The sequence below is a fragment of the Hylobates moloch genome, unplaced genomic scaffold, assembly GCF_009828535.3.
Source record: "Hylobates moloch isolate HMO894 unplaced genomic scaffold, HMol_V3 SCAFFOLD_9, whole genome shotgun sequence".
In the NCBI taxonomy this organism is placed as follows: Eukaryota; Metazoa; Chordata; class Mammalia; order Primates; family Hylobatidae; genus Hylobates; species Hylobates moloch.
In genome coordinates, this window is record NW_026652284.1 from 47,983,765 (window position 1) to 48,001,637 (window position 17,873).

At 38.6% G+C, this 17,873-nt stretch overlaps 1 protein-coding gene across 13 annotated transcripts in view; it reads left to right on the forward strand.

Moving 5' to 3' along the window:
• PXDNL (peroxidasin like) overlaps positions 1-17,873 on the forward strand; it is a 480,152-nt gene that overhangs the window by 143,689 nt on the left and 318,590 nt on the right. For 7 of the 13 annotated variants that reach the window (XM_058444093.1, XM_058444094.1, XM_058444096.1 and 4 more), the window contains one exon: positions 6,402-6,473. Coding sequence is in view for 6 of the 13 variants with exons in the window: in XM_058444089.1 (XP_058300072.1) it covers positions 6,301-6,473 (173 nt within the window). In the remaining 7 variants the exon portion in view is untranslated. Of the gene's footprint in view, positions 1-6,216; positions 6,474-17,873 lie in introns of those variants that run through there. The other 6 variants (XM_058444089.1, XM_032759807.2, XM_058444090.1 and 3 more) reach the window with 1 other exon arrangement.

Below are 17,873 nucleotides of genomic sequence, written 5' to 3' on the forward strand. Positions count from 1 at the left end.
TTTAAATATTAATAATATTGTAAAAAATACCTTCAGAGCAAAATCTAGACTGGTGTTTGTCCAAAAGCTGAGTTCCATGGGTGCTGTGACCTAGCCAAGTTGATCCTTAAAATTAACCACCACAGCAGGTTAATACTGGGCCAGCAAACAACAGTGGAAGATGGCCTCAAGCTCTGGCCTTGAGGCAGCTGGGAGGCAGGAAGTGCACTGGAGATTCGAGAAAGTTCAGGAGCCTTCCTCAGCTGGAACATGACTGGGAATCAGGCAAGATGGAGGGTGTCCTCCAGATGCTTGTCTCAAGCCTGGAAAATGTATTTCCAATTTCTACAATGACAGGGCTGTCAAATGAAATGATGAAGACTTGTTTTAGAGCAACAGGGAGAGGTGTGGAAAAATCTCCTCGATTCTTCCCCTGACTCCAAGGCCAGGCAGTGTGGCAGTGTCCAGACAGTGTCCCAGCACCGTCCTGAAATGCTGGATGAGGGGCAGTCGCAAAGGGCATCGCCTGAGGGAGTGGTTGTGGCGGGGAGCTGGAGCAGGGCTGATCTGAGTGACTGATGGCCTGGCTACAGCGAGCAGAGTCTGCCCCCACTCTGATGCCAAAAATGGGCTGCAGGCAGGAGTGCACAGGAGTGCGTGTCTCCCAATAAAATAACAGCCCAGCTTTTAAGAATCACCTTCTCCCTTCTGCCCTTCATGGTAGCTCAGGGAGACAGGAACCTGCTTGCCTTTCTTTCTGTGGTGGCAGGCTTGTGCCATTCCAGTGACTTAATTGCATCCTTACCTTCAATAGGAATGCTTTTGGCTCAGGTACAGATCTGGTTGATCTTTTTCTCAGAAAGACAGGCTTTCTGCCAGAAAGAATATTTCTCAGATTTGAGAGAAACAAGTACCACACGCAAACAGAAATCAGTCTGGTAAGATGGCACTCTCTGAATGTTTCAGCTCATTTGTTTTGCTCTCTGAGCATGACATTCTTCGCTATGATAGCCAGGCATCTACTCACAACAAATCTGGAGACTGTGTTCAACCCAGGGATTACCAGGAGGCTCCACACTTCACTGGATGAGCTGTGTGGCCTGGGTCTCCTCAGGAAGGGGCTCAAGTTCAGACTTGATTTTATGTCTTAACAACATTTTGCGTTCAGTCTCAGCTACACATAGTATTTCAAGAGGATCACATTTATCTTACAACTTATACTGGACTGCACCATCTGTACTGCACACACTATTTAATACCTTAAAATAAATTCTAGGCTGGGCGTGGTGGCTCATGCCTGTAACCTCAGCACTTTGGGAGGCCTAGGTGGGCGGATCACCCGAGGTCAGCTGTTCCAGACCAGCCTGGCCAACATGGTGAAACCCTGTCTCTACTAAAAATACAAAAATTAGCCCAACGTGGTGGTGGGTGCCTGTAATCCCAGCTACTCAGGGGGCTGAGGCAGGAGAATTGCTTGAACTCCGGAGGTGGAGGTTGCAGTGAGCTAAGATCTCACCACTGCATTCCAGCCTGGGCGACAAGAGCAAGACTCCTTCTCAAAATAAATAAATAAATAAATAAATAAATAAATAAATAAATAAATAAATAAATTCTGCAATTTTTGAATTAGTCATAGATAACTGTATTCTTTATATTAAATTTCTGTTTGTTTATTGTTAATGTAAAATTTGTCCTAGAATCCACTGGGAACTTCTGGATTTTAGACAAGGCCTGGGCTTTTCTATTACTCTGCTAGGTATTTCTCTGCACATTTCTGCACATCCATGTGGTGTAACTCCATGTAACCCACTGAGAGGAGGCATAATGGGCTGTGAGGTGAGTCTGGTGTGCACTGTTAACTTGGGGACCAACTGACATGACTTGGAGCTATGATAGTTCGCTTGGAGCTAGTTCATGTTGCTCTCTGTCCATCCCTTTTCTTCATCCTCAGTCTGCCACGGGGAGTCATTTTCATCTCTTTTTGGCAGCAGGAATTTCTGAATTGAGTTTGAGCTAGAAACTCACATCTTAGTTAAAAATGTTGATTCCAAATTGCTTGTGCAGAAAAGCATTAAACATTTCTTCCCCAGCTTCATCAGCTTGTGCTGGGGAGAGTAGAGGAGACAGACAGACACACTTGTCTAACCACTCCCAGCAAATTCCATGTGCCCAACTTTTATCTTGGTACAATGACTAGCACTGCTTCTGAACTGAGTTCCAACGAACAATGAATGGGATGAAAATTGTGTTACACAGGGGTTGTTATTATCATAAATACTATTTCATCAATATTATGTATATTACAATGGGATGAAGGAGATATAATAACTCAATTTCCACTCTATTTATGGAGTAAAAATACAATGCTACATTTTAGGCTAAGGGAAGTTTTATATGAATGACAAATGTTGTATAAATGAAATTGCTAGTGACTGATCTTGAGTAAAATAGAGGCATTATGGGAAATGAATTGTATTTCTGGGTAAACATACATACTTACACAGAAAGTATCATTATCCAAATTTGGTGGCCATTTGAATTTAAATAATCTAATTTTCAGAAATATACTTACCCTACGATAGGTAATACACTGTGCAAGGCTCTATATGCAATCCTAAAGACCTGGGATTCAAATTAGGAAGGGGTATCTTTTCCTAGAATTTCAGCTTATAATGCACTTACCTATAAAAATTTATGTGCCAGAATGTACTAGCCAAAGAGGATCGAGTGCTAACATATTCATTTTGGTATATTTGAATATGACTTATTGGAATTTAAGTCAATCTGGAGAAAATCTTTGGGTGTCCAACCATACTTTTTTTTCTTTTCTTTTCTTTTTTTTTTTTTTCTTGAGACAGAGTCTCACTCTGTGGCCCAGGTTGGAGTGCAGTGGTTTGACCATGGCTCGTTATAGCTTTGACCTCCTGGGCCCAAGCGATCTTCCCACCTCAACCTCCTGAGTAGCTACAACCACAGGTGTGTACCACCATGCCTGGCTAATTTTTGTATTTTTTGTAGAGATGGGGTCTTGTCATGTTGCCCAGGCTGGTCTCGAACTCTTGTGCTCAAGGGTCCTCCTGCCTCAGCCTCCCAAAGTGCTGGGATTACAGGCATGACCTACTGCACCCAGCCTAGCCCACACTCTGCTTCTCAGGAAGAGAGTCCCTGAGCATGCCTCACTGGTGAGAATAGGGTGGGGCCAAAGTCAGTGGGCAGAGTCTTACAGTCTACTGAGCCTGGGTACCCTGGAGACCTTGCTATGGCACCAGCTTACAAGCAAGACTGTCTTTGTGGCAGAAGAGCTTATGTCTGCTTACTCGTGGAGAAAAACAAGAAGGGAATTCTGATAGCAGATACATATAGCACCTTGGCTTTCAAATCAATCCAGTGATAAGTTTAAATCTATAATTTGGTGATGAGTTCAAGCATTTTTTCATGTTATTTTCAGTTATATTACCATTATAATGTATGTAGCTGAAAATAAATTTGCAGTGGCATCATTTTGTACAACTGAAGATGTACCTACCCTATAATCTAGCAATCCCAATTCCAAATATTTAGCATAGGCAAACATTTTTTCAAGTGTACAAGGAGACATGCATGCGTATTTATTGCAATATTGTTAGTAAATAATGCTGCAAAAATTTGGAAACAACCAAAATGTCTGTCAGTAAAGGAATCTATAAAGGAACGGTGTGGTCTGTCTGCACTGTGGAGAAGTTAGACAAAAATACCTAGTCCTTTATGTGTAGACAAGGAACAACATAGAAAATATGTAGTGGAAGGGAAAAGGGAAGTTTTAACAACCATATAACATTTGATAGCTTTTTTGTAAATTTAAAAGCACAAAGTATTTTAAATTTGCCTATATATTAGGTTTATTTTCATATATAGACAGTTGTTGACTTACAATGGTGCAACTTACGATTTTTGACTTTACCGTGTTGTGAAATGGTTACAATTTTGATGTAATGTGCAATAGTGAGTAAATTGCATGAGATAGTTAACATTTATTATAAAATAAGGTATGTGTTAGATAATTTTGCCCAACTGCAGGCTAATGCAGTGTTCTGAGCGTGTTTAAGGTAGGCTAGGCTAAGTTATGATGTTGGTAGTACAGTTGTATTAAATGCATTTTTGACTTACAATGTTTTCAACTTACAGTGGATTTATAAGGACATAACCCGGTCATAAGTCAAGGAGTATCTGTATGTGTTTACATTTCGTCTTATATTTATCCACATACATAGAAATGTTATGTCTGAAGAGGAGCGTCAAATACATGAGTGGTTACATCTGGAGTGGGAGGCAAAGCTAAAATTAAGATGGTGCTTAAAAGATGTTCATTTTATCTACAATGTGTTTTTATATATAATTTATGTAGTAAAAATACACACTTGAAATTATGAGTAGAAGCAACTATATCAAGATATAAATATTAATAGTAGTTAATTCTGGATGTAGACAGTAAGGATTATTATTTTCTCATTTGTACTTTTCTGAATTTTTCAGAAATTTCAAAGACTAAAATAAGGAAAATGGTTTATCTTTTTATATTTGCTTCCTTGTTGTATTGTTGGAATCTCATTTTGGGAGAATTATTAGGATTATTGTTTAATGCAAGAGGAAAGCCCTTTCTATAACTGTTAATTTTTAGCTTCTGTTTTTAAGAGAAACCAGTGGTTTCCAGGGTATTTGGGTCTATATAACTTAATGTCTTATGTTTATAGGGAGGATCTCATATAACTTACAGTTTCTTTTACTAATCTAGTCTAGACATACCAAACAGCAATGGATGGTGTATAAGCAGTGCATTCCATTTAGCAAGGAGGTATAGTCACTGAGTTATTTAATAATTTTAATTGAAAATAATAGCTCCTATAAAATTTTGCTCATTTTGGCAAAGTCTAGAGAAAGATAAAGTGATAGATGATAGATTTTAAGGTACTCTTACAAAGTTTTGTGAGTCAAGTATCCTAAGATAGAACAACTTTTTATGGTGGTGAAGAGTTTTGTTTTGAGAAATTAATTGAGGGGAAGTAAAGATAGATTTTTTGTTTTCATTTTATTCTATTACTGCTACTCTAGCGTCCTATGAAATTTCCCTGATATACTTCTCCTTGGGCCTAACATTTCCAAGCAAATTACTTCATCTTTCCTCTATACTCCTTGCATTAGAGAGAGAAATTCAGCTCAAATTAGTTTATCAAAATGACAGTTTCTGGTGTCAGGGATCTGGAACGTCAAGGAGTAAATTTGGTCTCAGGCAATCCTGGGTCCAGGGCTTTGTTTCTTTCATTTGCTGTTTTGGCCCTATGTGTTTCTGCTGGGCTTTATCCATAGGCTGGTGCTTTCTAGAGTGGACAAGATGAGTCAGTGGCCCTAGATGTTCATTTTCCTTAGAGCTCTGTACCCCAGAGAGAGAACATGACTTTTATTCAGCAGCCATGTCAATGCTTAAAAACATGTCCAGCTGGCCTGGCTTGGGTCATATGTTCCCCATGGAAGAAACAGTATGTCCGTGGAGATGCTGCCCCCAGTTAACCACCCTGTTCTGGGCAGGAAGAGGCCCCTGCTTGACGTCTCTACCATAATAACATGGAGTGGGGTGCCTCGTTCTCCAACTGAAAGAGGGGCTCTAGGCAGAGCAGTCCATAAGTCTTCCAAGTGTGCATGGCATTTGTTTGATGCTCTGTTGTATCACAAACACTATACACCCTAGTCCTGTAATAACTTGCTTGACATCCCCCCACTGAACTATCTGTGCTCAGTAGCAGGGACCCTATCTTGCTTATCTTTGCATCCCCATTACTTAACATGACAGGTAGCACATAGCTGACACTCAATTATTTACATGCTGAATAAAAAAGATGTGGATTCATGAAAGAGAATGTTGGTTGTGGAGTAACGTCTCTCTCAAACTAATTGTTCTGTTGATTTAATACTTTGTAGAAGGCCATTGTATTCCTGTACTGTGAAGAAAAATTAAGTAATTAATAATTTTTGCTAAATTCAAACAGTGGTGTTGAGTTGATATGTGACATCTAATATATCAACTATTTTCCAAACTAAATGTACTCAATTGACATGTTGCCATGTATAGAATTTTTTTTACTGGGATACAAATAAAACCTAAAATAAATGATGTAACTGTCTTTAACACTTTGCAGAGCTCTATAAATAGCCACATTTGTCTGGCATCCTGTGACAAGCATATGGCCCCAGAGATGCAAAATTTGCTGTAAACAGTGTACTTCCCTAATGATTAGTGTATGATGTGCACTAGTTCTGTCTTAATTATATTTAGTCCTTTAGTACTGTATGTTTGATCATAAAGGGATATTTAGCCTTCAAGCTTCTGGAAATAATGGCAGAACACAGTCAACATATTATTATCGTTTTTCACCTTTTTATGTTCCTAGAGACTTGAGGTTTAACAGAATAAGAGAAATTCCAGGGAGCGCCTTCAAGAAACTCAAGAATTTGAACACACTGTGAGTACTTATTGCTTATCTGTAAGGTTCCTAAAATTATATGCTGGTTGGATTGCAATTTACCGTGAAAGTCATTCTGAGTGTCAAGAACAGCTAGTAGAAGAATGACACCTTGCAGATGTCTTATAACTGGGAAAATTCTGCTGCTTCTTTACACTGCCTATGTTTTTATAACCTTTTGAACATGGAAGAGATTCTTATTTATCCAATTTATTTGTATTCTATTGGTTTAGAAAAGCTTCATGAGAAGAAGAAATAGAGAGAAGGAGAGGTTAAGTAACTTGTCTATGAGTCCCATGGCAAGAAAGCAATAGAAATGAAATTAAAATTCACAACTTCCTAACTGCAAAGCCCATGCTCTACTCAGTATGCTACTAGGCCTTCTTATTTGTGATACTCTAAAACAAAGAAAAACTTTAGAATCATGTAGAGATGCTGTTTTATTACAGTCTTAAATGAAAACATATCATGTAGAGAAAGAAATGACAACTTTATGGCTAAGCACCGTTAAACGTTTCCAAGTTTAAAGGCATTTATTTTATTCACTCAACAGTATCTATTATCTATTGTGGGCTACCAGTTGGCTGGTTTTGTATTTGGATCTGAATGCACATGCCCCTGCTATGATAAAACTGATGGTCTGACATTGTGGGGCAGTCAGGTAGCCAACACCCAACTGTAATATGTCTGTAATAAAAAAAAAAAATCCCTATGTATAGTAAATGCTATAAGGAGAAGAGACCTATGAGAGATGATGACTGGAGGTCCAAGAGGTAAAATCTTCCTATGCTGCATTTAGATTAATCCACTGAGTGAACACACTGAAGTTAAGAATGTTCAGTGAGGCTAGACCCATGTGGGTGTGTTTGTCTTCTTGTCATAATATTCTCATGATAGAGTTAGCAATTTTATCAACTTGGCTGAACTCACCATATTCAGGCCAAGCTAGCCCTTCTAACTTCAGAGTTGAGACCATAACTTTACACTTGTGCTTCTCCCATCTGGTTTCTTTCCAGTAACTGATGCCGGAACACACATATTTTTATCACAGTATCTCTGTTTGGGATGATGTAAGAACATAAGAAAGTAAGGACTGCAGGGTTTATTCTTTGTTTTACAATAAAGCAATGATTATCAAAGTGCAATGTACAAAAACATTTCCTGGAGTGCTTATGGACATGCAAATTCCTAGCCCTCTTCCCCAGGGATCCTAATTTAGGACTTCTCAGGATGGGCCCAAAGATCTGCATTTGATTATTATTATTTTTTTCTTTGAGACAGAGCCTTGCTCTGTCGCCCAGGCTGGAATGCAGTGGCACGATCTCGGTTCCCTGCAACCTCTGCCTCCCGGGTTCAAGCAATTCTCCTGCCTCAGCCTCCTGAGTTGCTGGGATTACAGGTGCCTACCACCATGCCTGGCTAATTTTTGTATTTTTAGTAGAGACAGGGTTTTGCCATGTTGGCCAGGATGGTCTCAATCTCCTGACCTTGTGATCCACCCGCCTCGGCCTCCCAAAGTGTTGGGATTACAGGCATGAACCACCACGCTCAGCCTATTGAGTATCTTCTAATGAGTATTTCTGGGTGAAGCCTTTCACCACTGTCTACTGAAACAGGTATATGATAGACAACAAAATATTTTATCCATTGATTAAATTGTGAATATGATAAAATGTTATCAAATATTTTCATTAGAGATAGTTGCCATTTAAAAAATTCAAGGAGTGTGACAAACTGATAAAATCTATTGGGGTTTGGCCACTTTTTGGAGTTACAGTACACAATTATTGATGAACACTAATTATTGATGAACAATCCACATCTTCACTTGGGAGAAACCATGGATAATATTAATTTGTTTCTAAATATTTTTTATTAGAAAACTTTAATAGTAATTATGTTGTTAATTGCAAGCCTCATTTTATACTAGTTGCTTTATATACATTATCTATATTCCTTTCTCTCATGCTTTGTGGTAGGTGTTACTATGTTCATTTTACAGATGAGGAAATTGAGGTTCATGGCTATAATGGAATTTACCCAAATTGAGGCAGATAGAAAAGAGCAGAGTCAGGGTTCCACAGAGCTTGACCTGTTAACTGCTGGACTATATGGTTTCTCATGATATCATTCAGGAAGAGTACTTCCCTGGAATACAGATGGTAGATCATTTAAACAGTAAGTCGTGTGTACATGTGGTTGGTGTGTGTGTGTGTTTGTGTGTGTGTGTGTGTGAGAGAGAGAGAGACAGACAGAGAGAGAGAGAGAGAGAGATTTCTGTCTAGAAAATGAGTTAAGCAATGAGACACTTACCACTCCTGAGACTTCAGAGGAATTTCTGTTAGACCAGTTAAGTCAAGACCCAAAGGTCTTTACTAATTTATTGTAAAAGCAAAAGAAATAAGGACACATTTTTTTTTAAATAAAGTTAAAATTTTCATGAAGAATATTAAAAATTTTGACCATATGGCTCTTATACCAACATAGCATCAGAAAGTGAAATCAAGCATCTGGTGATTCTATTTCCTTGGGTTGTCTTTATAGTAAATTGCACAGAAACTCCACTGTTTTCTTACAATTTAAAAAAATGCCAACCACATTGCTTCTATATTGTAAAAGAGAGGGTTTTCTCAAAAAGAGTTGGCATTTTTGTATTAAATAGAGCTTGCTAAGAGGTTTACTTAATAAAAAATCTGGAAATGTTATGTATTGCTGGAGCCTAAGAGCTAGAGGGTAAGATCAAGGATCTGTTATCAGACCCTGAATTTCACCCGCTGCAGCACAGCCAAGTGGTGCCTGGCAGAGCTCTGTGACTTGCCAGGGTGCCTCCGCCTTCCAGTTTCTGGATGAAACTGATAAGAGTAATACATTTGGGAAACAGGCTCAAATTCAATTGTGGACAACACAATTATGCTTATAAAAAAGATGATTGAGCCCTGGAGGAACAGCAATAGCTAATAAATGCCAAGGACAAAAGGTTGGACTGTAACACAAAAATAAAATAAATGCATGCCACTATTTAAATAGCAACAACAGAAATACGAAGATCTGATTCTAGGGCTGACACTCCTCACTCAAGTGCCTTCTGGAAGGAAGGCCTAATTGAAAAGCAAGGGAAGAGAACCTTGAGAAGAATGTCAAAAGGGAGGGGTTGGGGGGTATTTCTGGTCCTTCCAATTGTTTTGTGAAGTGTGGCAAGTTATTTAACTCCTTAAACCTTAAGTTTACTAACATTTCCTCTGACGTTTTATTTTGGAAATTTCAAAGCTACCCAAATCTCAAAAGAAGGGCATGATAATTGCTTTGTACCTTTTACGTAAATTCACCAGTTAACATTTTGCCACATTCACGTTTCTCTGTCTCCCCACACTCATCTATGTGTGTTTATTCTAATTTGGCCGAATCACTTCCAAATTATATACTACGCTTTATTCCTAGGTAAGATATATAGATATAGGTGCAGTTTGTAGAGTGTTTAAATAAATATCACGTATAATTAGTTAATGTATGTATTAATATTATTGTTAAATGGCATTAAATTATACGTTCTATTTATTTCCCGCTAGTAGATAAAATGCAATTGATTTTTGTATATTGATATTGTATCCAGTGACCTTACTAAATTAATCCTCACTAATTCTACTCATTTGCTTATATCCTTTGGATTTTTGTAATTACACAATCATGTCCTTTGGAAATAAACAGTTTTCCTTTCCAGTCTGTATACAGTCTCAGGGGACAGCAAGTGATATTAGCTGTAGATTTTTTTTGTAAAGCTTATATTGAGAAGATAGTGGCATATGATGAACTAGTGATCGATTTGTTGCAAAACCACTGATAAGAGTTAGGTCATTTTGTCTTTGCTCTTAGCGAATTCAAAACTAAATGCATTATTCTCACTTTTGCTGTTCAACAATCAGCCTTATCACTAGTGGCTAATAGACTAATTTATCTCCACAAACTTGGCACTGCAGCATAAATTGCACTGAATTTCACCAACATGAGACCAATTCTTCTGCCTATTGACCCGATCTGATCCTAGAGGTAGTTCTTCTAGGGCAATTTCCACAAGCAATAGGGCCTGAGCACTGAATACAGTGCTAGCTTATTGGAAAATGGTCATGGTAAGGCAATGTAAAAAGGACTCTGGCTGATTTCTTCCTAAGAAATTTCTCTTCCTCATTATCCTACAAAACAAAAATCACAACATCAGGAGAATAAAACCAAGTTAAATGGTCTTGTCTATTTTTCAAACTTTTATACTCGATCATGGCAGAAACGTTTTGGGTGGCTATAGGGTGAGTGAGAAGAATCAGGGCAGATCAGAGCAAACTTCCAATTAGTAAATAGTTGACTTTAAAATCTACTGGAAGACTTATTTTTTTTATCTATGCCTGTACATTGTTAAATTTTGAATATTACTCTTAATCTCTTGACTTTGTATATAATACTATTTTGCTGTATATAATAAAGGAGCATTTAAGATACAGTACTCCTATGGAATCAATTCAGAGGTGACTAACTGGATTTTTTTTTTTTTTTTTTTTTTGAGACAAAGTCTCTCTCTGTTGTTGAGGCTGGAGTACGGTAGCAGATCTCAGCTCACTACAACCTCTGCCTCAGGGGTTTAAGCGATTCTCCTGCCTCAGCCTCCCAACTAGCTGGGATTACAGGCATGCACCACCACACCTAGCCAGTTTTTTGTGTTTTTAGTAGAGATAAGGTTTTCCCATGTTGGCCAGGCTGGTCTCAAACTCCTGACCTCAGGTAATCCACCTGCCTCGGTGCTGAGATTACAGGCATGAGTGCTGAGATTACAGGCATGAGCCACCACACCTGGCCTGGATTTTCATTGTTCAAAGAATGTTTCATCTGTGAAACAGATCAATAATAAGAATTTTTCTAAAGTCAATAAAATGTTTAATCAAAAATAAAAAGTAAAATAAAAACATAATTAAAAAGAGAGAAATAGCATTAATGCATGCACAATTTGCAATACTAAATATATTACAGACTCACCCCCAACTAGAAATATAAAATTAAAAATTATAAAAGGATTTTCTCTTTATTGTAAACATGTTATATGTGAAGTGTAGTGGTAGGTGCTTTACAATGACTAAATATGTGACCTTGAGTAAATTGTTTTACTCCTCGGATCACAGTTTCTTCACCTACAAAGCTAAGAGATTATGTCTTCTAGTATTAAACATTTACCCAATTTCCAAAAGAATAAAAGATGCAGCTCTAGACAAGATTTAAAAGGAAAATTGTTATAATTACAGGTTAAAAAAACCAGTACGTTTAATGGGAAAGTTTCAAGTCTCATAACAGGTGTGTTATTTGCCGATTTTCCTCTTTCAAGCTGAAAAGGCTGTTTTCAGATTCATGAGAAAGTGACAATTAAACCAAGGCTGGGGTCTATGTTGGTACTGCAACTACTGCCGTTGTTTTCCTCGAGCGTGTCTTGTCTGAATGGCTGAAAACACACTTACCAGCCAAAGAGGTTTCTCTTTTCTTAAAGCATGTTGTTTGACATGGAAATTTTACTAGTTTTTCTTTAAAAATCCCTTAAAAATTATGATGAAATGTTTGCAACCATATTAATTGTTTCATTCTCTTATTCATTGTTCTTCACTTGTGTGTCCTGTTAGTAGAAGAAAAAGGAAAGTATATAAGTAGGAAATGTATGAGCACTAAATCAAATTTGGAATTTCTATCCATTGGTAATTTTTTATTATGTTGTTTAAATGTGATTTTTTACATAGTTTTTAAGCATAGTAAAACATTTTAGTAAAAACACATGAAATCATTATAACAGCATTTAAGCATAAACATAATGATAGCTTTTAGAATCTTCTACCTGGGTGAGAGCTCAAGTTCTGACTTTCCTTAGCTGTATGATGTTAGTTTCCATATCTATAAAAGAGGATAATCATAGCTCATATAATTAATGTAATGATTAAACAAAATAACACATGTAAAATATAGTGTGAGGAACGCAAAGAAGTTATATTAATTTTCTAGGGCTGCTGTAAAAAAAATCACCAAAGCCTTGGTGTCTTAAATCGAAAGAAATGGATTCTCTCACAATTCTAGAGACCAGAAGCCTGAAACGAAGGTGTGGGCAGGACTGTCTTCCCTCCAGAGGCTCTGGGAGAGAAACTTCTCCTTGCCTCTTTCAGCATCCAGGGCCTGCTGGCATCCTTTGGTGTTTCTTGCCTTGAGTCCACATCACTCCAATCTCTGCCTCTATCTCTCACTAAGAATTGCTTTCTATTCAGTGTCTGTAGAGTCTCTCTTTTACATGGATAGTTGTGATTGGATTAAGGGCCTACTGTGAATAATCCCGTTTCAAGATCCTTAATTTAATCACATCCCCGAAGATCCCTTTTCCTTATCAGATAAAATTTACAGATTCCAGGAATTACGACCTGATATTTTTGGGTGGCCATTATTCAGCCTACTACAGAAAGGTGAAAGTTTATTATCATTAGTTATGATTGGTGGTGGTAGTAATAGTAGTAATGAGAGTAACTATAGTAGTTGTACTGTAAGAGTGACATATATTTAGACACTCTAGTTTCGAGTTGCAAAAAGAATGATGCATGAGAAAGCCTCCACTTTATGTGACTTTGGAAACTAACACCATAAAAGGAAACATTATATGAAGCCCAAGATGTCATACCATCTAAGAATCAAATATTCAATATTTTACAGTGCTCTTCTTGATATTAAAAAATAGGCAAAAAGTAAAAAGAAAGAAGCTAATATTGTTGAGTCCCTTCTCTGTGTTTAACTATAAATTCTAATAATAAATATTAAAAACAAAGTCAATATTATGCAGACACTATTGTAAGTGTTTTTTCATTTACTTGTGATTTAATAAACCCCATGAAGCACTATCATGATCCTTATTTTATAGCTGAGGACACTGATGCACAGAGGAGTCAGCTAACTTTGTCAGTCTTGCAGAAAAACGCAGTGGTAGATCTTTCCTTGACATAGGGGCTCTGGCTACAAAGTTCATGCTCCTAGCCACTCCATAATACTGCCCCTCATATACTACCGTCTCTTTGTGATTTGGAGAAATTTTAACTTCTGCATTGTAAAATGATGACTCACATTTTTCTACATAATGCAAATATAGAACCTGCTGTATTTTCCAAAAGGCTTGCACAGTGCTCAGTGGAATTGTTTAGTTTCTCTCTGCCTCATTTTGGGGAACTCCCAGAACACATAGGTGAAGCTTCAGCAGCACAATTACCATCACTCGCCTTCTCTGAGAAGTTCTCTTCACCTTCATTTCCCCCTTGGCCCAACTTCTTGTCATGTGTTGGTATTTTGATACTGGCCAGAAATAGAGAGAAATTTCTGGGGTGGATGCCAGGAAAATTTGGCTTATAAAAACTCTATGTTGCCATTCTCTGATAGGCACATCCAAGATATTTCTTGGCTCTAAGGTGTGGGCTTTACTAATTGGGCCATGAAGTCTCCCTAGAGACTTCTTATCATTTGCCTTTGCCTCAATTTATGTTACTCTGAATTCATAGACCCTGTATAAGGGATGATACATCCTAGCTTCCAAAAAGAAAGCTCTAAAATGGTGAAAACACCCAAGAGCATACATTTCTCTTAAAAGTACGTTGTATCCTTTTTACAGCATATCTATGTACTGAAGTACCAGTAGTAATAGACATTTGCACTCCCGGGCCATCGGCTCTCTCTCCACTCCTGCTGCACTGAATAAACCGTCCTGGCCCCTTTCTACAACCACCTGTGCCCTGGATCGCTTCCCTTCTCTCCCAGGCAGTGGCAGATTCTTGTGATGGTCCCCTATCTCTCCTAATCATCAGTTTGTCATTTTCTTTTGTACTTTTCACACAAACATACTGACATTTAATAATTTCTGTAGCATGGCTTCCTTCGATCTGACACCTCTCTCCCTCTCTCTTGCTATCTCCCTATTTTCCTGCTCCCCTTAGGAGCAAGGCTCCTAGAAGTGTTGTCATTTCTCATTCTATCTGTGTGCTTTCCTCCCTTCCTCTCTTAAACCTACCCAGGTCAGTCTGGAGCACTACCACGCCACTGAAAGATAACCGTCGGCTGCCATGGAAGTGCCCCATCTTGTGGGTATTCTTCAGTGCTTGTTTTGCTTGCCCAATCAGCAATATCTGACACAGGGGGTCAACTCCTCCTTTTTGAAATATTTTCCTTAATTGCACTTTGTGTTATCACTTGTATTAGTTGGCTACGGCTATCACAACAAAATGCCACAGACCAGGTGGCTTTAAAAACAGAAATGTATTTTCCCGCAGTCCTGGAGTATGGAAGTCCAAGATCATGGTGCCAGCAGGTCTGGTTTCTCCCAAGGCTTCTCTCCTTGGTGTGTAAATGTCATCTCTCCCTGCATCCTCACTGGCCTCTTCTCTGCACACAGATATCCTGCTGTCTCTTCCTCTCCTTATAAGGACACCATTGTCACTGGATCAGGGCAGTGTCCTTAAGACTTCACTTAACATTAATTCCTTCTTGAGGGGCCCTACCTGCAAATTTAGTCACATGAGGGGTTAGGGCATCAACATATCCATTTCGGGGAACACAGTTCATCCCATAACACAGCCCTTTCCTTGGTATCCTCCTAACTCATTGCTTGGCTCTTGTTTTCCTTTCCCTCTGTCTTTCCTCTTCTCGGTCTTCATGCTGCAATGCCTCACAGCTCAGCACGCAGCCCTTTCCTTACATTCACCTTCAAGGTGAGCATGTCCAGCACCATGGTTTTAACACTGGGCCCTCCACATTTATGTTTTCACTATGACTTTGAACTTCGATTTCACGTAACTGCCTGCACAACATCTGAGGCCTGTCAGCATCCCGAGCTCAGTATTTATAAAATCAAACTTTTGATTCATATATTTTACCAAATTTGCTCCTCCTGTAAATTTCTCCATTTCGGGCTGTGTTACTTTTATTCTATCAGGTGGCCTGTAATGTTAAAGTCATTCTAATCTCCTCTCTTTACATCAAACCCTACATCTATCAGCAAATGCACTTCATTCTATCTTTAAATGTACTTCAAATCTGATCTGTTCACCACCTCACCGCTATCAGTAGTCACTCTGGCTTCACTGCCTTTTCACCTAAAGCCGAAGCTAATTAAATTGTCTCCCTGTCTCTTTTTACCAGCTCCTCAAGCAGCTGTGTGATCCTCTAAATAGATGTTATATAATCTCAATCATCTGCTCAACACCATCCGTTGATGCTATGATGGTTAACTTTAAATTAATTAGGGCGCGGACGCCCAGATATGTGATTAGACATGATTTCTGAGTGTGTCTGAGAGGGCGTTTCTGGAAGAGATAAGCATGAATTGGTGGCCTGAGGACAGCAGATGGCTGTCCCCAGTGTGGGTGGGTGCTATCCTAGCCACTGAGGGGCCTGCATAGAACAAAAAGTCAGAGGGAGGAGGAATTTGCACTCTGCCTAAATGCTGAGCTGGGACATCCGTCTTTTGCCCATGGCTCTCCTGGCTCTCAGACTTCAAAACCGGAATCTGCACCATCAGCCGGCCAGCTCTCAGGCCTTCAGACTGTACCACGGGCTTTCCTGGGTCTTCAGCTTGCAGAGGGCAGATCATGGGACTTCTCGGCTTCCACGACCATGTGAGGCAATTCCTGTGCAAATCTTCTCTTTTCTATCTCCATGTATTTCCTATTGGTTCTGTTTCTCTGGAGAACCCTGACTGATTCAAAAGTCTTCTCTTCTACCTACGGATCCGTGTCCCCACCATAACCTATGTGGCCGTCTACAATCAGCCTGGGGCCCTTCTCTGATGTGAGCTCCTAGACTCAGCCCCCTTCACGCTGCTGCTGCTACTATAGGCTTTTATTTTTTAAAAAAATATAAATATCTTCCGGGCGCGGTGACTCATGCCTGTAATCCCAGCACTTTGGGAGGCCGAGGCAGGCGGATCATGAGGTCAGGAGATTGAGACCATCCTGGCTAACACGGTGAAACCCCATCTCTACTAAAAATACAAAAAAATTAGCCAGGCGCAGTGGCAGGCGCTTGTAGTCCCAGCTACTTGGGAGGCTGAGGCAGGAGAATGGCGTGAACCTGGGAGGCGGAGCTTACAATGAGCCGAGAGAGTGCCACTGCGCTCTAGCCTGGGCGACAGAGTGAGACTCCAACCCAAAACAAAAACAAAAACAACCCATATATATATATACACACACATATGTGTGTATATATAGATATACATATGTACATATACACACACATATGTGTGTGTATATATAGATATACATATGTATATATACGCACACATATGTGTGTATATATAGATATACATATGTATATATATGCACACATGTGTGTATATAGATATACATATGTATATATACATGTGTGTATATATAGATATATGTGTGTATATATAGATATACATATGTATATATACATGTGTGTATACATAGATATACATGTGTATATATACATGTGTGTATACATAGATATACATGTGTATATATACACGTGTGTATATATAGATATACATATGTATATAGATACACGTGTGTATATATAGATATACATATGTATCTATATATCTATATCTATATACATACGTGTATCTATATATACATAGATACATATGTATATATAGATACACGTATGTATATAGATACACATATATATGTATCTATATATACATATGTATATAGTTACATATGTATATCTATATATACATATGTATCTATATACATACGTGTATATATATATATATCAAATGTGCCTTTGCTTCAGGGTTTATATATTTGCCCTGATCTCCACCCAGACTATTAGAGACTGGCATGACTGTCTCCTTCACTTTATTTAGTTCTCTGATAAAATGTGATCTTTTTAAAATATAATTGTTTTATTTTACTTATGTAACTTTATTTATATATTTATTCTTCTGAGATGGAGTCTCACTCTGTTGCCCAGGCTGGAGTTCAGTGGCGCGATCTCGGCTCACTGCAAGCTCCGCCTCCCAGGTTCACGCCATTCTCCTGCCTCAGCCTCCCGAGTAGCTGGGACTACAGGTGCCTGCCACCACGCCCAGCTAATTCTTTATATTTTTAGTAGAGATGGGGTTTCACCATGTTGGCCAGTGATAATGAGCATTTTTTCACGTGTCTGTTGGCTGCATAAATGTCTTCTTTTGAGAAGTATCTGTTCATATCCTTCACCCATTTTTTGATGGTGTTCTTTGTTTTTTTCTTGTAAATTTGTTTGAGTTCCTTGTAGATTCTGGCTATTAGCCCTTTGTCAGATGAGTAGATTGCAAAAATTTTCTCCCATTCTGTGGATTGCCTGTTCACTCTGATGGTAGTCTCTTTTGCTGTGCAGAAGCTCTTTGGTTTA